This window comes from Scaptodrosophila lebanonensis, unplaced genomic scaffold (assembly GCF_003285725.1).
Source record: "Scaptodrosophila lebanonensis strain 11010-0011.00,11010-0021.00 unplaced genomic scaffold, SlebRS2 tig00000001-arrow-pilon, whole genome shotgun sequence".
Classification (NCBI taxonomy): Eukaryota; Metazoa; Arthropoda; class Insecta; order Diptera; family Drosophilidae; genus Scaptodrosophila; species Scaptodrosophila lebanonensis.
Window position 1 is genome coordinate 8,239,007 of NW_022060529.1, and position 20,427 is coordinate 8,259,433.

At 39.1% G+C, this 20,427-nt stretch overlaps 5 protein-coding genes across 6 annotated transcripts; 2 read left to right on the forward strand and 3 right to left on the reverse strand.

The window, feature by feature from the left end:
- Nucleotides 1–144: 144 nt before the first annotated feature.
- LOC115634214 (membrane-bound alkaline phosphatase-like) lies at nt 145–1,621 on the reverse strand. The gene is made up of 3 exons (XM_030531806.1): nt 1,475–1,621; nt 389–1,415; nt 145–326 (listed from the first exon to the last, which is right to left on the reverse strand). Exons 1-3 carry the CDS (start codon nt 1,604–1,606, stop codon nt 145–147), a joined length of 1,341 nt encoding a protein of 446 aa, XP_030387666.1. The 5' UTR covers nt 1,607–1,621.
- Nucleotides 1,622–5,781: 4,160 nt separating this feature from the next.
- Nucleotides 5,782–7,373, reverse strand: LOC115634164 (membrane-bound alkaline phosphatase-like). The gene is made up of 3 exons (XM_030531745.1): nt 7,113–7,373; nt 6,027–7,053; nt 5,782–5,963 (listed from the first exon to the last, which is right to left on the reverse strand). The coding sequence occupies exons 1-3, from the start codon at nt 7,242–7,244 to the stop codon at nt 5,782–5,784; spliced, it is 1,341 nt and encodes a 446-aa protein (XP_030387605.1). The 5' UTR covers nt 7,245–7,373.
- Nucleotides 7,374–9,396: 2,023 nt separating this feature from the next.
- LOC115621051 (potential E3 ubiquitin-protein ligase ariadne-2) lies at nt 9,397–14,605 on the forward strand. Its single transcript, XM_030514575.1, has 3 exons — nt 9,397–10,365; nt 12,485–13,797; nt 13,869–14,605. Exons 1-3 carry the CDS (start codon nt 10,287–10,289, stop codon nt 14,013–14,015), a joined length of 1,539 nt encoding a protein of 512 aa, XP_030370435.1. The 5' UTR covers nt 9,397–10,286; the 3' UTR covers nt 14,016–14,605.
- Nucleotides 14,606–15,899: 1,294 nt separating this feature from the next.
- Nucleotides 15,900–16,755, forward strand: LOC115634194. Its single transcript, XM_030531782.1, has 2 exons — nt 15,900–16,340; nt 16,399–16,755. The coding sequence occupies exons 1-2, from the start codon at nt 15,999–16,001 to the stop codon at nt 16,729–16,731; spliced, it is 675 nt and encodes a 224-aa protein (XP_030387642.1). The 5' UTR covers nt 15,900–15,998; the 3' UTR covers nt 16,732–16,755.
- Nucleotides 16,756–17,482: 727 nt separating this feature from the next.
- Nucleotides 17,483–20,066, reverse strand: LOC115633185 (solute carrier organic anion transporter family member 74D). 2 transcript variants are annotated; one of them, XM_030530585.1, is made up of 5 exons: nt 19,883–20,066; nt 19,591–19,820; nt 19,223–19,528; nt 17,992–19,150; nt 17,483–17,931 (listed from the first exon to the last, which is right to left on the reverse strand). In XM_030530585.1, the coding sequence occupies exons 1-5, from the start codon at nt 20,059–20,061 to the stop codon at nt 17,721–17,723; spliced, it is 2,085 nt and encodes a 694-aa protein (XP_030386445.1). In that variant the 5' UTR covers nt 20,062–20,066; the 3' UTR covers nt 17,483–17,720. The 2 variants fall into 2 exon arrangements, with proteins under 2 accessions (XP_030386445.1, XP_030386446.1); XM_030530586.1 differs by having other exon boundaries at nt 19,591–19,791; nt 19,883–20,016.
- Between the last annotated feature and the right edge of the window lie 361 nt (nt 20,067–20,427).

Consider the following 20,427-nt stretch of genomic DNA (forward strand, 5'->3'; position numbering starts at 1 on the left):
ATGTTTTATTAACAAATTTTTTCATAGTTTATGTTTATAATTCCGGTCGTAGAAAAAATCATAGTTATTGGGTTACCTTCATTTATACAAAAAATTCGGTACCTATACCGAAGGTAACCTTCCCCTTAATCCCCGTCGTCGCATTTAATTATCACATAGAGTGGGTCCGTCGCCAATACAAGCCGCGTACGCCATCAGATGTGGGATCGTATTCTGTTGCATAACTCCGCTGAAAAGGTGACTTTGAGGCCCGGTGGCAAAAATACCGACATCTTCCCCACCATGGACACCACTAGTTGTTTTTATATAGCTCGGAGCTACGAAAACTAGCAATGATCAATAATTGAAATTAATATAAAATAATTGAAAATGTGCACTAAATACTCACAGGGATCGTCGATTTGGTCTGTCAAGTCAATGCGCTGGCCATGTTCGTCCTGGTATTGATTAAGTCCAACTGCATAGTTCAGCGTGGCGTACTTAACTCCATAAACGTCAGTGTCGTGCTGGTTAAGGCCCAAAATATTTGTACCGCGCCCTGGGTAGCCGGAAATACTTAGAGGATGTGCATGATCTGAGGTAACTACGATTAGTGTCTCTTCAGGATTGGTCATGTTGAGAGCCACTTGAATAGCTTCTGAGAACTCAATTGTCTCATCCAGAGCCAAGGCTGGCGTGTTAAAGTGGTTTCCGTAATCTATTAGACCGCCTTCAATAAATACAAAAAATCCATTTTCACCGCCCTTGTGGCTCAGCACCTCAATAGTCTTTTTCGTCATTTCCGCTAGTGTTGGCTGCTTGGTCGCATCGGCCTGCTTATGAAAATCCATTGTACCAGAGTTGAAGGTACCTATCAGTTTGGTGATTTTTGTGGCATCCACACTGAGCAGCTGGTCGCGATTATATGTGAGTACTCCCCCGGGGTTATTAGCTTGCCACTTGGAGAACAAGTTCTTGCCATCGGAGCGTTCTCCAGCCACGCCGAACTTGTCGGTAATGGTATTGGGCAGGAACTTGCCCATTCCTCCGCCCAGCATAACATCAAAGTTTTTTCCGGGCTCCTGCGTTATCAGCTGGGTGGCGATGTCCGTGCAGAAAGCAGGATCATTTTGGCCCTCACCGTACGTCAAAATATCCGTATCGGATTCAAAGAAACGGTTTGTGGTATGCGCGTAGGCGCCCGAAGGGCTTGCATGGGTAAGAGTTGTCGTTGTAACTATACCCGTTGCCTTTCCCTTCTTTTGGGCCCAGTCAGCAATGGAGCTGACTTGGTTTGCCGGATCCTCACTGCCAGAGCAGTTGTTGAAATTTACTGCGGCACTAATGCCAATGGCCACAATATTTGTCTTAACACCGCACAGGTAAGCGGTAGCGGTGCATGCCGAGTCGGGTACTTGTGCGTTGGCGCAATAAGTCTAAAGGATATTTTCAAGTCTGTTAAGGTAGCCCAGATCATAATCCTAAAGGGACTTACCCTGCTCAAGCCAGTGTGCGGGAATTTCTCAAAGCTCAAGGCATCCTCTTCCCCGGTGTTTCCCTTCCGTTGGCCTTGAAGTATCCTTGCGGCAGTCACTGTGGTCAGAGACATGCCATCGCCCAGGAACATTATAATATTCTTCGCCTTCCTGGTGTCGACTTGGGGGAGCGCTATACGCTTCGCAATTTCCTCATGTGCCAAATCATACCAAAACTGAGCGTCCTTCTCCTCTGGTGGTGTGTATTTATTTTTAGCCAATGCGTTGGCATCAAAATCATACGAAATCCGAGCTTTTGTGGACTGCACAGATCCAATCAACTGATCCTGACGATGAACCTCAGCCACTGCATTACAAATATATGTGACATACATGTTGGAATTTTTTCTACTTCACAATTCTCAGATTAGACACTCACTGTTAAGCACACCGGCCCTTGAATTGGTCACAAGGACACTCAGCAAGATAATGACAACTCCAAGTTTTGCCATCGTTGGTTTCAGTCTGAGTTAGTGTAGAATTTGAACACTTTCTAGTGCTTTGCTTTGGTATTTATACGATTGAACAACCTGCCTCTGTGCATTATCTAAATCGGCTTGTGATATTTTGGTTATCATTTAAATCTGCACAGGTTTCGACTTTTTATGGCATTATTACTTTATGCGTATGAGTACTTAAAATTAGCCTGAATTTGAAAATCATTTTGAATGATTTGCAAAGCCAGAAATTAGTATTGCAAAGAAAAAGTGGGACTAAAATTAGTATAGAGTAGACATTTTAATACTATATTTTTGTAAAATTTATTGATAAATTTATAATTACGGATACGCTCACGTTTTAATGAGTTCTTTTTGAAATACATTTTTTATTTTATTTTTAAAAGTTACCATAAATAACGGTCCCTTTGCTAGACAATTATAAAAAAAACTGGATTTAATCGGGTAAAAAGGGTCGTTTCGATTGATGCTTCAAATGCATATTCAAGAGAATGGGCGTTCCAAGACATCACAAAACCAACGAAAATTGTTTACGATAAAAGGATGTAGGCCGAGCAATTTCAGAAGCCAGAACAAGTATGTACCTAAATTTCAAGTATGGGAATGAAATGGAAGAAAGCGCCTTTGATGTTTCTCCAACGGCTTCAATTTTTAATTGTTTCCAATATAAATAGAAAGTTCATAACATTAGACAGTTTAAGTCACAGATATTCATCAATATTGATAAACTTAATCGTATCTGATATTATTAAACATTCCTATACGAATACATAATTAGCATTACCTAATATTTGTTATAGATTATGACTCTATAATCGATCTCAAAACAACCTTAGTTTCCTTCATACAGAGTAATATGCCACCCCGTAAACTTTAGACCAGTGAAAAGATAAAAAAAGACCCATTCTTCGCATATAATGAAAATAACTGGCAGATCACCAACACGTTTTAAAATCGTGTGCTAGCCGGAATGAAAAAGTCATTATAACAACAAACGTGACAATAACTCTTGGCAAAATTGTATGATTCAAAAAAGCCAAATCTACAGATAAAATTGTTTACCCCTGTGGACTTAGTGGTACCTAAAACAAGTAAAAAAGCTAAAGTCGGGTGTTCCGACTTTGAAATACTCTGTACATATGTTTAGAATAATTATAGAAATTAAAACAAGAAAGGAATGCTAAAGTCGAGCAGGCTCAACTCTTAAATACCCTGTACCAACCCACAAAAAAGTAATTAAATTAATTAATTAATTTAATTTAATTAAATAACTAAATTAATTTAATTAATATATTATATTATAATTATATATTATAATATATTATAAAATATTCCATGCATGCATACATACATTTACGTCCTTTCTCGGGCTCAGGAGAATCTGTATACCAAGTTTGGTTATTCTAGCTCTTATACTTTCGGAGATCCTTGCGTTCATACAGACAGACAGACGGACAGACAGACGGGCAGACAGACGGGCAGACGGACATGGCTATATCGACTCTGCTTGTCATGCTGATCAAGAATATATATACTTTGTGGGGTCTACCAAGCCTCCTTCTGTGTGTTCCATGTGCACTCGCACAAAAGTAATATACTCTAGTACCCTTTGGGTACAGGGTATAAAAATTAAGAAAATTTGATTGATTTTACCTTTTTCGGTATTCGAACTTACGTAAAGGGTGTATAATTGCGCATTTACATATGAATTGGGTCTATGTGAGTGTATGTACAAGTATGTCTATGTCTATAACTTCTTGTAAAATCGGTTTATCATAATGAAACTTGGCAAACAGACACATAATCACTAATTGGGGGTATTTCCAATTTTGAGTTCGAAATTTCAAGAATTACGGGAGTTAGAGAAAATTGCGATTTGCGTGGGAGAGGGGGGAGGGAGGGAAATTCCAAAATACACAGTTCAATACAATTCTGCGTATTCACATAAGGCATCTTGGACTTTAAATTTGATATCCCTAGGTCTTATAGTCTCCGAGATATAGGCGATTATACGAACGGCATTATGGAAAAACCCCCACAGGGGGGAAGTGGGAGAAATAATCAAAAAATAAAACAAACTCATATAGCGTACACGCATAAGGCATCTTTGTGCAAAATTTGGTGTCTCTAGCTCTTATAGTCTCTGAGATCCAGGTGTTCATACGGACGGACAGACGGACAGACAGGGCTAGATCGACTCGTCTTGCCATGCTCATCAAGAATATATACACTTTGTGGGGTGTGCCACGCCTCCTTCTGCCTGTTACATTTTTCACTTCCCGCAAACCTAATACATTTCATGTACAGAGTATAAAAAGAAAATTCACCACTGGCAACAAGAAAGTTGTTTAACTGCTTAGAAATAATCTGTAACCAAGTGCGTCTGTTCTAGCACACCGTGATTAACGAGTCCCTCATTTCAATTGATCTTCTATGATTAGGCTGTGCTTCCCATTTTAATTTGTGTATCTTTTGTCTGGTAGGTGCATATTGCTTATCACTATCTCGTGGAACGTGTGCCACAAAAGACGGCTTAAGTTTATTAGGTGCCCATGAAATCATAAAGTAGTCTTAAAATATCAGCATATACTTGTATAGCCAACAATGTCTAGCATCTTAATGGACTAAAGCGGTTAAAAAAACAATAAAAAAGCTTGTGCATATATGTTGTGCCAAAGGCAAGATCTTTTCCCAGCATAAGAAGCGTTAGGTAAGCCGACAAAGGTCCACCCTTCATCGACACATCGGGGCAACAAGAGAGAACGCTGGAGCAAAAAGAAGAAAATCGAGCATGTGGGCGTACTTGTAGTGCTGGAGTAAAATTGATTCGCTGATAACTTTTCTTAGAAATTACCAACTTGGATGATATTTTAAAAGAGGTATAGAATTATATATGGATTCCGTGCAAAGTTTGGTTTACAAGTATGTAGCTTCGAAATCATGGGTAGTATTTGAGGGTAGATGAGGAAGAATCCAAAAAAATCAAAATACTCGTCGACCCGGCTCTCATCATAGAGCCTACATACCAAGTTTGGGCAATGTGGGCCCAGCCTTCTGGACAGACGGACGGAAAGACAATCGGAAATAATCTTTAAAATGCTTACCGATGAAAAATATTCGGATGTCCGTGGCTTGCAAAAACTTAAATTTGTATTTCCATAGCAACTCAGCTAATCAATTAGGCCATAAATGTCTTTACAATTCGAAAACCATTCAAATTTACCTTCAAAATAACAAGAGAGAACGCTAAGGTCGCATGGGAGGAATGCAATTATCAAATTGTGTTTGAAAGACCTTCTCTCATTGTAATTGGTTTGTTTATGTAAGTAAAAATTGGTAAAAATTCTAAAACTTTGTAAAATGTGGTCGCTTATATGTATGCTCTTATGTTGGGGCATCTGCCATGATTTAAACAGATTTTCGAATTTCCGTAATTACAAATTTTCAATTTATAGGAGTTATAAAATGTAGGATTCTTTTAATTTTATCGCTTTAATTTAGACGTATTATTCAATTGGCTGTTGAAGAACAATTGTCCTGAAGGTTTTAAATCACTCAAGAGTGTCAAAACAAGAATATGATAAAATATTATGAATAGTAAGAAGCATTTCTGGCTGAGGCAATACACTTTTTTCCACAACGTCGTAGGTATGTATGTTGTGCACCACAAATCATTCAACTTATGGGGTAAGATGGTCTCATTAAATATTAAGTTGAAGACAAATAGCCAAATGTTATCTTTTTGTAGATATTTTTCAATTGACTCAACAATTCTCTTTCTCTTAATTACATTCCACCCCAAATTTCATTTAATTATCACATAGAGTGGGTCCGTCGCCAATACAAGCCGCGTACGCCATCAGATGTGGGATCGTATTCTGTTGCATAACACCGCTGAAAAGGTGACTTTGAGGCCCGCTGGCGAAAATACCGACATCTTCCCCACCATGGACACCAATAGCCCCTTTAATATAGCTTGGAGCCATGAAAACTAGTAATGATAAATAAATATAATAAATATAAAATAATTGAAAAGGCTACAGTAAATACTCACGGGGTTCGTCGATTTGGTCTGTCAAGTCAATACGCTGGCCGTTTTCGTCCTGGTATTGATTGATACCAACTGCATAGTTCAGCGTGGCGTACTTAACTCCATAAACGTCGGTGTCATGCTGGTTAAGACCCAAAATATTTGTACCGCGCCCTGGGTAGCCGGAAATACTTAGAGGATGTGCATGATCTGAGGTAACTACGATTAGTGTCTCTTCAGGATTGGTCATGTTGAGAGCCACTTGAATAGCTTCTGAGAACTCAATTGTCTCATCCAGAGCCAAGGCTGGCGTGTTATAGTGGTTTCCGTAATCTATTAGACCGCCCTCAATAAATACAAAAAATCCATTTTCACCGCCCTTGTGGCTCAGCACCTCAATAGTCTTTTTCGTCATTTCCGCTAGTGTGGGCTCCTTGGTGGCATCGGCCATCTTATGAAAATTCATTACACCAGAGTTGAAGGTACCTATCAGTTTGCTGATTTTTGTGGCATCGACACTGAGCAGCTGGTCGCGATTATAAGTGAGTACTCCCCCGGGGTTATCAGCTTGCCACTTGGAGAACAAGTTCTTGCCGTCGGAGCGTTCTCCAGCCACGCCGAACTTGTCGGTAATGGTGTTGGGCAGGAACTTGCCCATTCCTCCGCCCAGCATAACATCAAAGTTTTTTCCGGGCTCCTGCGTTATCAGCTGGGTGGCGATGTCCGTGCAGAAAGCAGGATCGTTTTGGCCCTCACCGTACGTCAAAATATCCGTATCGGATTCAAAGAAACGGTTTGTGGTATGCGCGTAGGCGCCCGAAGGGCTTGCATGGGTAAGAGTTGTCGTTGTAACTATACCCGTTGCCTTTCCCTTCTTTTGGGCCCAGTCAGCAATGGAGCTGACTTGGTTTGCCGGATCCTCACTGCCAGAGCAGTTGTTGAAATTTACTGCGGCACTAATGCCAATGGCCACAATATTTGTCTTAACACCGCACAGGTAAGCGGTAGCGGTGCATGCCGAGTCGGGTACTTGTGCGTTGGCGCAATAAGTCTAAAGGATATTTTCAAGTCTGTTAAGGTAGCCCAGATCATAATCCTAAAGGGACTTACCCTGCTCAAGCCAGTGTGCGGGAATTTCTCAAAGCTCAAGGCATCCTCTTCCCCGGTGTTTCCCTTCCGTTGGCCTTGAAGTATCCTTGCGGCAGTCACTGTGGTCAGAGACATGCCATCGCCCAGGAACATTATAATATTCTTCGCCTTCCTGGTGTCGCCTTGGGGGAGCGCTATACGCTTCGCAATTTCCTCATGAGCCAAATCATACCAAAACTGAGCGTCCTTCTCCTCTGGTGGTGTGTATTTATTTTTAGCCAATGCGTTGGCATCGAAATCATACGAAGCCCGAGCTTTTGTGGACTGCACAGATCCAATCAACTGATCTTGCGGATGAGCTTCAGGCACTGCATTTCAAATATATGTCTTCGTATTGGTTTTTTTTCTCACATAAAAGACACTCACTGTTAAGCACACCGGCCCATGAAGTGGTCGCAAGGACACTTAACACCATTACTGCGACTTCGAGTCCCGCCATCTTCATTCTTTATTCAGCCAGTGTGGAATTTGAACGTTTTTATACTCTGTACATGAAATGTACAAGAGTATATTAGGTTTGCGGGAGCTGAAAAATGTAACAGGCAGAAGGAGGCGTGGCAGACCCCACAAAGTATATATATTCTTGATCAGCATGACGAGACGAGTCGATCTAGCCCTGTCTGTCTGTCTGTCCGTCTGTCCGTCTGTCCGTCTGTCCGACTGTCCGTCTGTCCGTCTGTCCGTCCGTATGAACACCTGGATCTCAGAGACTATAAGAGATAGAGACACCAAATTTTGCACAAAGATGCGTTATGTGTGTATTCTATACGAGTTTGTTTTATTTTTTTGATTTTCCCCCCCACTTCCCCCCTATGGGGGTTTTCCCGATTTTCCATTCGTATAATCGCCTATATCTCGGAGACTATAAGACCTAGGAACACCAAATTTTAGTCCCAGATGCCTTATGTGAATATGCAGAAAATGTATATTTTGGAATTCCCCTCCCTCCCCCCTCTACCCCGCAAATCGTAACTCCCGTAATTCTTGGAATTTCGAACTAAAATTTTGGAAATACCCCCAGTTGGTTATTATGTGTCCGTATGCCAAATTTCACTATAATAGACCGATTTAACAAGAAGTTATAGCCATAAATATATTTGCTGCTGCAGCGCTGCTCAAGCGCTGCCCGCGGTTGTTGTTGATGTTGCTGTTTGGTTGACTGCGAAAATGCTTACACAGACACGAATAGATGCGCATAGGCATACATACACTCACATAGACGCAATTGCTATGTAAATGTGCAATTATACACCCTTTACGTGAGTTCGAATACCGAGAGAGGTAAAATCGATCAAATATTTTTTTATTTTCTATAATTATTGTAAACATATGTACAGAGTATTTCAAAGTCGGGACACCCGACTTTAGCTTTTTTACTTGTTTTGAGTTAGCCTTAGGTATTTATACGATTGGACAACCTGCCCCTGGGCTTTATCTAAATCGGGTTGTGTGATTTTGGTTATCATTTAAATCTGCAAAGATTTTGACTTTTTATGGCATTATTACCTTATGTGTGTTTGTGAGAGCTTTAAATTACCCAAATATAGTGCGTCTATTATTAAATCATTTTGAATGCTTTGCCAAGCCCAGTCAAGAAGACGGCGAAACTACATAGAGATAAGTATTGTGAAGAAAATGTTGAACTAAAAAGAATAAAGCTGTATTAGTTGATATGTTGGGATATATTGTGCATTCATTTTATTTAATTACAAGGATAACAATGTGACGCTTGCGTTTTGAGACCTTAAAGAAAAGTTCGTCTCGTGTTTTTTTTTGTGGCAATTTAATGCTGATCCATGAAAACCCTGCAAGCCTGATGAAAATACAGGCATATAAATAAAATCATGTCTTAAAGCAATCAGAAATGCTCAAAGGGTCCACTTAAATCAAAATTTAATTTACACTAGAGTGGGAATTAATAGTGTTGGGCTTATACTTAAGAATCAGTTTTGTAGAATTGTAGTTCAACACATAAATGCATATAAATTTTTGTATGCAGCTTTTTTCTTTTATATATTTGCAGGTCTTGGAAGCCTTAATGCAAAATCAGAGCAAAAGCAAAATATTTTTGAAATAAACGAAATAAAACGGTTGCAAAAAAATGCCAGTGTGGCCAATCAATAAAGCTCTTAGATTTGACGATACCGATTCCTCTGCGGTTATTGCAACAGAAGCCTATCGAAAACTAGCCCCGATATTTGTGAGCTGCCAACTTGCTGGAAAATTACAGGTAGCCTGAAACAAAAACACCCTCTCGCGTTTTCGACAATAGCCACAAATAAAATGTGTAACTAAATGTGCAACTGAAATGTGCAACTAAAACAGAATACTGCGCAATTGGCTAATAGTGTGTGTGTGCGTGTTGGTGTGTGTGTGCTGATAGATAGCGGGGGAACGTGAATATGTGTGCTGGTGCTAGAGGGCGCTGTGAATAATAAAAGACAAAGAATCAAGTGCTTAATATAAAACTTGCAGTGCAAATGCAAGCAATCTATTTTTATAAAATAAAAAAAAAACAGTAACGCCCCCCTTGCTTAACTTATGTATGCTGCAGTGCTCTCTGGCTCCTATCTGTGCACAAGTACACGGAAGTAAGTGTGTATATGTGTAAAAACGAAAATAAAACAGCCTCTACCTCTGCTGGGAGCTAGCGTTAGCCATTGCCACCCTGCAGAGCCCCTGACAGTGCTGAAAAGGGAACTGCTCCATACGCACATCATATGCAACGGCAACAACACAATAATAGCTTCCACACACCACCACCGCAATAACAAAACAACGACGAGGCCCATCGCCATCTAAAACACCAACAAACAATTATTTCAAAGCAATATTACTACAACGAAAAGTTACACAGGGAGCAGAAGAGGCAGCAAGAAAAACAACACAGTTACACCACAACCCCCTTACGTCCTCGACATAGCCTTGTAAAAAGCATTGGTACGCTCTACGCTCGGCACAATCGCCCTTCAGACGTCTAACAACCCACAACTTGCCAACTACGAGCAAACACACACACACGTACGTAGAGAAGGAACGTCCGTCCTCGTCCTCTACCCCACCACCCTCCCTGCCAATCAGTGCCGCTGCTGCTGCCTTATACTGCACTCATCCTCTGCTGCTGCTGCACTTGCAATGGAATCGGACATTGAAATGGAATTGGAGTCTGACAATGATGGGGAATACGACGACGACTATGACTACTATAACACAGGTAAGGTGTGCATTGTACTGGAAAAAGATGGGGTTCGGGTGTTAGTATATGCTTGCGATATTAACACTTATCGATTACCCTTAACAACAATAGCAAATCGATTAAACTGAAGCACAAACAGAAACACACCCACACAAATGGAAATTGTTTGTTTAAATACGTTGCATGTACTTTGGTTATTCACCTTTTGAAATAAACTCTGCCTATTATTTGCATATGTACATATGTACATACATATAACCTTCTAAAAACACAAGCCAGCACACATGGTGCTGCTTATAATCGTTTCATGGCTCTTGACATTCGCCTTTGGAGTTTATTGGCTTCTCAAAGTCCCAACATCGCATTCAAGGGGTAATATCGTATTTTGTTAGCCGTGGTATTAGCGTAGCCCACCGCACTCCACAAAACCCTTTCGGGCCCACTTAACGTAACAATACTTGGCAACTGAAAACAGTTTTAATGTTTGTGAGTTCGTTTCGTTTTGCTTCGCTTTTCGACCATGAAGCTGAAATTATGAAATTGAAATTGAACTTGAAATAGTCGTTGCCTGCCTGGGCGCTGTGATACAATAAATATGTATGTATGAACATACATATGTATGTATGTATGTATGTATATACAAAACTGCATACGTATTTTGTACATTCGTATGTCCCTTGGTTATTGTTTCCTTTTCTTGCTCAATTTGAATGCAGCCTTGATTCTCTTTTCGCTCCAGGGCCAGGTTCCTTTATCATTTCATGTACATACATACATAAATGTGTCTGTACGGTCTGTACTCCAACAACTAAGGTAAGTAAGTTAGGTTGGCTCTTTGTGCACGTGTTTATTTCTGCTCGAAATAGATTTCCTCCCTGCACCTTGGCCTTTGTTGTGCCAATTCAACTTCTTTTCCCTTTTGACATGTCTGGGCTCAGATTCGCAGGTCGATTTCGACCTGGTCAACTTATGGGGCTCTTTGTTGGCTCAATTTTTAAGCCGCTCTTCGTACCTGCAGCAACGATGCCATCGACTGAAATAGACAGACATACATATAGTATGTATGTTTGTACACAACAACAACTCTTATTCGTAAGCCAACGACGTAATGTTTGGCCTTCAATTCATTTCAAACCGTCATAAAAATAGTAATCAATCCATCCCATACACAGGCGTTTACATTGTTTTTGTTATTTCTTTTTCTTTCTCCCTTTGCTTTGGTTTGTGGTTTCGTTAAAAATTGACGTACATACATTGTATATAAGTATGTGAGTATGCCGTTTATATATACATACATGCACATGTATGTATGTACATATCTATGTACATATGTCTCTCACCTTCTGCATTTTCTCGTGGTAGTAGCTGAAGACACGGCTTCTTAGAAACTACTTATGCAGGTAGTTTGAAATCGTTGTTATTTAAACACCTTTTCAGACAACTGTGTTGTTGTAGGGCCGAAGTAGTTATAAATAGTTAAGCTACATGCCGTTTATACCTTTTTAAAATACAAAATTAATAACATTTTTATAAAAGCTTTATAAAAGAAATGTGTGATACTTAAAATGACATAATTTTCTTAATATCATTTTAAAATTCATAATTACAAATAAATATAAAAGTATTTATTATGCTAAAAATATTTATTGAACTAATACTGATCTACAGCAGTCAAGATGATATATTAATTAATTGTTCGTTCCGAAAATGTCCATCCCAATACTTTATTATATTATTGTTATAATATTAAAAAAAAAAATTTTTATTTTAATATATATATATTTTTTTGACAATTTTTTTGGGCCCGCTCGACCTATTACTTTCTTGTTTAAGGTTGGTTATAGTACGAGTTCTATTCATATCTTTACTAAGACAATACGGGATTTTTGTTGTAATACCTGGTGAAATTGGTGGACCAGAACGCAGAATAAGTAAAAAAATGAAATCGTAGGTTATACAAGTATTATTCGGGAACCATGACCATGAAGGAACAAAGTTTTGTAGTAAGATACAGTACTAAGTACTATTCTTAAATTTAAATTCTCGTTGTTGAACTTGTGAAAATGCAACCATTTTTCATATTTTTTTTTATTATTTATGGCAACAATACTAATAACCTAAATTGCTTCACTTTTAGGCGAAGACTGCGATGTCGAAAGGCTTGACCCGAAGCGTGCTGATCCCGAATACTTCGAATATGACTGCCTTACTGTAGAAGACATTGAGAAACTGCTCAACGAATTAGTGGAGAAGTTGAATACAATATTACAAATAACACCCTCATTGGCCAAAGTGCTGCTATTGGAGCATCAATGGAACAACACAGTGGTCGTTGAGAAATACCGACAGGACGCCAATGCATTGTTGGTGACGGCGCGCATAAAGCCGCCAACGAGTTCAGCTGATGCGGCCTCGACCAGCGCTGCTGCAGCCGCACAGCTGCTAAAGATGGGAAGCAGTGGCTATAAAGCACCGCCAGCAGTTGGTGGGAATGCAAATACGCCACCGTATCGCAGCCAGATGTGCCCAGTTTGTGCGAGCTCCCAGCTAGGCGACAAATTCTATAGTCTGGCCTGCGGGCATTCGTTCTGCAAGGACTGTTGGACGATGTACTTTGAGACACAAATCTTTCAGGGCATCTCCATTCAGATTGGCTGTATGGCTCCGATGTGTAATGTGCGTGTGCCGGAGGATTTGGTGCTGACGCTGGTAACGCGGCCGGTGATGCGCGACAAATATCAGCAGTTTGCATTCAAGGACTATGTGAAATCGCATCCCGAGCTGCGCTTCTGTCCCGGACCCAATTGTCAAATCATAGTGCAATCCTCAGAGATCTCCGCCAAGCGTGCCATCTGCAAGGTCTGCCGCACAGGCTTTTGCTTTAAATGCGGGATGGATTACCACGCGCCCACAGACTGCCAGGTGATCAAGAAGTGGCTGACAAAGTGCGCCGACGATAGTGAGACAGCCAACTACATTAGTGCGCACACCAAAGACTGCCCAAAGTGTCACATCTGCATCGAGAAGAATGGCGGCTGCAACCACATGCAGTGCTTTAATTGCAAGCACGACTTCTGCTGGATGTGTTTGGGCGACTGGAAGACGCATGGTTCCGAATACTATGAGTGCTCGCGGTATAAGGATAACCCCAATATTGCCAACGAATCGGTACACGTGCAGGCGCGCGAGGCTCTCAAAAAGTATTTGCATTACTACGAGCGCTGGGAGAACCACTCCAAGTCCCTAAAATTGGAGCAGCAGACGATCGAACGACTGCGGCAGCGTATTAACACAAAAGTGATGAATGGCAGTGGCACTTGGATCGACTGGCAGTATCTGTTTAATGCGGCAGGGCTGCTCGCCAAGTGTCGGTACACGCTCCAATACACCTACCCATATGCCTACTATATGGAAGCGGGCTCTCGGAAGAATCTGTTTGAGTACCAGCAGGTGGGTTTTCAATTTCAAATTCCTTATTTAATCTCTTTTAATTAAAATTTATTTAATTCAAATTACTGCAGGCCCAATTGGAAGCTGAAATTGAGAACTTGTCTTGGAAAATTGAACGGGCCGAGACAACAGACCTGGGTGATCTCGAGAATCAAATGGATATTGCTGAAAAACGTCGCACCACACTACTCAAGGATTTCTTTCCTGTTGCTGTGTAGGGCGTCGCAACGCTGATAACTAAACTAAGTGGACACGTAGCACAAAATACATTTTATTTAGAGGATTGGCCACAAACAGAATATGTATGTGTAGCAGAGAATAATGGTGTATACCACACGCTTATAAACATATACTATACATATATATTATCCATATATATATATATATATTTGTAGTCTAACAACGTGTAGCTAATGTTTATTAAGTATAATTTTCAAGTGCATATGTATTTATAATGTAGTTTATAGTTCTTAAAGAATAATTACTTTAGTCGTGAAATTCTAAATCACTCAAAAATCGATACATCTGCAATATAACCGTAACATTACCGTAACGATATAACGTGATGAGGGGCGGTTCAAGTGTTGTTTTCCAAAAACGTCCGCACCCACAACTAGCGACCATAAACAACGCAAATGCAACCAACAATAGTGAACATTTAAGATACCAATAGTTAAACAAAATGTGCTTCAACCCGAAATGCAAAGCGATGATTGATTCGTAAAGCTTTCGTCTATAATGTACGACTCAGCATTTTAGTAGCAATAAAATCAATGTCTAGCCGTAAGTTTTAAAGTTCATTACCAAATTAATAGTCTATTATTTAGCTGAACAACAGTACCATTAATAAGAATTATAACGCTATCCAAGTATTTGTAATTAATAATCAAACATTTTTGGTTACATGAACTGCAAAATTTAACAGAAAAATAATTATTCAAGTTGACTTTTATGATGCTTTATTTAAATTAAGCGCGCTTTTTTCGTAGCAAACTAAATTGTAAATTGTACTTTAGGATTATGCGACTGAATTAAAATGTAACCTTATATACATACATATATATATGAGATATAAAGTAAATCATTCATTTTTATAGAATCAGACAAATTTACTAGCGTATTTTTCAATTTGTTGAATATATAATTCATCAACGTTTGAATTATTGAATAGAAACAATATTGAAACACATACGTACGCTAGGTAGCTTATCCCAAACAATTCTTCCGAAATATTACCCTATAAGCAGATAATTGATCTTCAGTTTTTTCGAAGGTAAATCATCCAGAATCATTTATAATAAATTTCGAATGAACCACTTCATTAGATCATATGACATTGGCTTAATTTAATCATTAATTAAAGGGTCAAAAATATTAATGGTAACGATTTTACTTACTACTTATGGAGTATACAATAGAATTTTAATGAAACACCAAAATGCCAAGATAAATACAAACGCTTAACAATACATATATAGACATATATCTATATATGAAAAATATTCTAACCAATTTCACAATTTAAAGATTGTCGAAAGAACAAAACACCAACAATTTAATAATGGAATACAATTTGAATGAAGATCACAAAACAGGTATCAATTTTTAAAGCTGCGAAAATGTAACTGCAAACTGTATGAACAACCAATTAAAAGAGAATTGCAATAAACGAAAAATGTAATTTTAAAAGTGTATATAATGTCGGTTTATTTTTGAAATCATATCAAATGCCATTTCATATAATGGGCTTAAATTTGAATTGTCGATAAAGTGGCAGCACTTACATGCTCACAAGCGCTGCCACTTGTTTTAGCACAACATTTTTGTTTGGTATGGCAGTACTCAGGCAAAGCTGACATTTTCAAAATATAGCAAAACGCTTGCTATAAAAACGAGCTACACTTGTAACACTTTTTTATTGTATTAAAATAATAATTAATAATTTGTCCCACTTATGTTTTTAAAAATCAACAGTCAGCTGAAAGGAAAAATGATGCGTTAAAGATATTCGGTTAGTTGTATTTCATATTTTATGGCGATTTCAAAATATAACTTCTGACAGATGTAAAGATATTTTTCTGTTTTCAATGTCAGTGTGAGTTTAAATCTTAGATAAATTTAAAAATCTACATGTGTTTGTCACGTTTTCAAATTATAAGTACCATATGCAATAGAATCGAGCTAAATACGTAAACTTCACAATGGGCCAGCCAGATAGCAGTTGCCGTAAGTGGGGTCTGAAAACGGCGAAAGGTTCCTGCGAGCAGTCTTGTTTCGAACCAAGGGCTGCACCCTGTGCCGATTATAAAATCGTTGAGGTAATACCGAGAGAGGTCAGCGTTATAAAAAACTACGCGGAGTTAGAAGACTATGAGCGGCCCCATGTAAATATTGAGGCAGAGTGCTGCAAGCGGGCTCCACCTATGTTTCCCGATGACTCGAACAAGGACTGCTCCATTTGTGCTGCTCAGAATGCCAAAACGCGCAATAATCTGTGCTCTGCAGAATGTCGGCCGCTAAAAACTATGTTGCACCTGGAAGAGGTAGTATTTATGAATATTTTTCAACTAACCAACAGCTGATTATAAACTGTCTTGATAGTGGACGAAACGGCCGTATCCAAAGCCAACGTACAAGAATTGCGTATGGCTGGACAATGAAACCGTTGTTGGTCGTGCATTTCCAATGAAATTTCGCTTTAGGCGCTTTAAAAATAAGTGCAACGATTGCGGAAGAAAGTTATATTTTCGTGACGCACCTACGGAAAATTCCAACCTAATACTGCTCTCAAATTGCTGTGACGTTGAAGTTTACCACCAAAAGAAAGTTGACAATATGCATCTTGTGCCTGTAACTACCATAACCGGTCTGAAGAATTTCTCCAGAAAAGTCATTGCCGAGAAATCTCTTACAAATCTGAATAAATACCTATAGACTATTACAAATGTACATCTGTAAGAAATTGTTTGGCTTCACTCTATACTTGCCTATATCGTTCCATTTTATTTGAACAAACGACCAACCTCTTAATTGGATTTTAATTCAATTTTTTAAAGTAGTTGACAACTTATGGAATTTTAATTTGAAAGCTAAACTAGTGGGACATTTTTCCACACAGTTTTCTGCTGTTTACGGAGACCAGTGCTGTCATAATTTTTTGAGCAAAAACAGCTAGGCTGCCAAAAAAATAAAGCTAAAAAAGCGAAATCCAATGCAAAATAAGCTAAAAAACAAGCCGGCCTATTTTCTTGGTTAAATTTAATATTTTCATAATAATTCTATATTGTTAATTCATAATGTATAATAATAATATGAGATTCTTGTAAAAATAATAATAGAAAATTCAGATAAAAATTCTACAGCTCTTCATCTTCATCTAAACTCACTGCCTCTTCGTCAGGATAATTTTGTTGTTACGATTAAGTCCGTATTTTAAATGGAAAATTAACTAATATAATTATGAATATGGCTTATTTTGCTTACAAAAAACTTACCTTACGCTTAAAATAGAGTTAAGCGTATTTAAATTCAACTCGTTTATTAATTTGGATTTAACTAAGTTCACCTGGCTGAAGACCCGCTCCACTTCGCGAACACTTTGTTTTTACACATTAGACATATCTTAACGCAGCGAAGAAGAAAAAAACGGCCTATGCTCGAGCGTGGAGGTGATTTTGATAGATTTTATTATCGAAAGTCGTTATTCACTGCTTATATTCACGATTTTAAGTGTTGACAAAGATAAGGAAACAAATTTATGGTGAAATATAAAGTAAAGCTAGAAAAAGGGTAAATACATTTTTTCAAGCTAGAATTCCCGCTTAGTTATTGATATAGAACTATGGAGTCTTCTCTGAACACTCATTCGATATTACAGGTAGCGTATCATACTTGGAGATCAGAAGTGAAAGTAGAAAGATTTATTACGAGTTATTATTTTGTCTTAATTCCATCAGTGTCCTTTGCTCTGCTACTTCATCTTCATTATTCATATATTTCTTCTTCACTTTCTCCTTTGTCTCAGTATTCGATTCCTCATCAAAGATTTTAAGATGCTTTGCATGATACCAAACGCCAATATTCCAGAAGCCACCAATAAAAATGAACGCGGCCGAGGAAATGTTAAAAGCGTAACTGCAAAATAGAGACAGGTATATGTTTCAGATGATTGGATGAATGGATAGTAAATCTTACCGTAGAGATTTCGTATCATATAGAAAGCAATTGCCTTTATTCGTGCATGTTTTGTCCCATATTAGACAGTGGTTATCCATAATCCAACCGTAAAATATTGGGCTGGGAATAAAGCTTATTAGGGAGACAAGCATGCTGCCAAGTCCTAGAGCAAAGCTTTTATCCTCGGGCGGTACGCAACGCAGCGATAATAGAACGTTGGAAGATCTGCCAGAGGCGCCCACAAACTTTAGGAAACACATAACGACCAGAAAGGAGATGAATTGTGAAGAGCAGTCGACAGGACAGGCGCCTTCTACGCCCGTTTGAAACTGTAATGAATGACCATTTGAAATACTTGGCTCTTCCAGTACTGCCATGCAGTCACAGCCCTTGTATATAGAGCCTATGAGTTCGTCTTTGTAGTGTTCTGTGCAGCCAGCGTGGCAGGCAGATAAATAGGTGATATTATTCCCTCCACAAATGGGTGTATATCTGACATTCTCGCAGTGGCAGTGGGTACTACAGTTGGTGTTGCTAGTCGCGGATAATAATGCCATTCTATCGCTTCCTTCACAGCCAATGAAGACGTAGCACAAAATGCCAGCAACAGTCAGGAAGTCAACAGTGCCATTCCAGGCCGCCAAGGCTCGGGCACTCGGCTTGTATTTTGAAATCACAAAACCGGAAATGAGCACACCCGCCGCGGAAAACGCCAATGCCACTGATCCTGTGGCCAAGCTTGCCGTTGCAGCGGATTTTCGATATTGCATCTCAATATACTTAGGCGTAAAGATCCAAAAAGCCATGTAACCAAATAGGTATAGAATGGAGGCAAGCGTATTATACAAGAACACCTTGTTAGCCAGCAATCTATGCACCGATTTCATCAAATCCGCCAATGAGAGTGGTTGAAGTTCCTTTGTAGAGGAATCTTGGTCGGGTTTTAAGCGCCTCATTCTGGCCTTCGGCAATTCCTTCGGAAACATAAAAATGGTCAAAGCTGAGATGAGCAAAACAACAGCCAATATGAGCCAGCCCAGCCACCAGGCACCCAACCAACGCGGATCTTCATTCTTAATCATTGGCTTCAAACTGGGCGAGATATACAGACGCAGGCAGAAGGAGGCCAGTGAGTAGCCAATCGCAGGACCCAGCATGCGTATAAAAGTTGACCAACCTAAAATATTAAGAAATATGAGGAAATTGTTAATCTTTATATTATAAATGTGCAATTAGAATTGCTGCTTACTTAGCATAGCAGGTGTCTTAGACTTGGTCGTATTATCGTCCATATAGGACACTCCTAAAACGTAGAATAGCGCTTGGCCAATGCCAGAGACGAGTTGTGCTGCAAATAAAAATAACTGCGGCATTCGAAGTCCAGTTTCCTTCACGCATTTTGGTTCCATTTCATTACAAAGTGTTTCTTCATCCGTAAACTCTTCAACTTTTCCTTCGCCGAATTCTTCTGTGAGTCTTAGGGCTTCATCTCCGGCACCATAAAAGTAGTGAAGTGCTGCCGTTAGAAGGCAAAATGCGACCAGAGTAAGGATGCCTACATCAGATGTACAAGTACCTTATCTGTATCAGCAGTGAAAATAGACTAAATACTCTTACCACAGCCCATCCAGCGAGGACGATGTCTTCGTCCCGCATAATAACCGAGAAACGCAGATGCCACCATCGTGCTCATATCATTTCCAACCGATATAATTCCAAGAGTTTTCGCAGGAATTTTAAACCGTCGCTCCAAAGTGGTAATCGTGCCATTAAAATATGAAAAGGCCATTGTTATAAGACACCCAGCGATGCCATAAGCTACAACATACATTTGTTCAGTAGCCAGTCTTAGAACATGAGTTGAAGGTACTTCTATAGTGGAAAATTTCAAATATTTTCATTCGCCTACCTTTGCAAAGTAGCGCCTTTAAATATCCAAAATCCACATGTTACATCCTCGCATTGCGGTGTATTCGGTTCTTCCTTTATTTGCTCCTCACATTTTTTCAGATTATTCATAATCAGCGTCTCACCATCGTTGCTAAGAATTGGCAACACCTCAGACCCATCTTTCTTAGCATCTTCCATTTCAGACATGCGCCTACGTTCAACTTCACTGAAGCACTGGACTTAGCCGCAGATGGAATGGTAATGTCTATTAAGTTTATATTTGCCTTTGTTTCATGTTCATATGTAATTCTCCTAATAAAGATATTGTGTGTTGCAGATAAGAAGTAGTTCGGGCATAAGCTTTTATTTCTAAGCTTTTCTACACTTAATTAATCTTAATTAGGTAGCTTTATAGAAGTGCAGCAGACAATGTATAAAGACAATAAATTAGATGAAATATATAGTTGTTTAAACAATTAAATACTTAAACAATTAAATCAGTTATAAATATTACAAAAAATATAACAACATTTTATAGATTAATTGTAAGTGTAGCAACCTCTT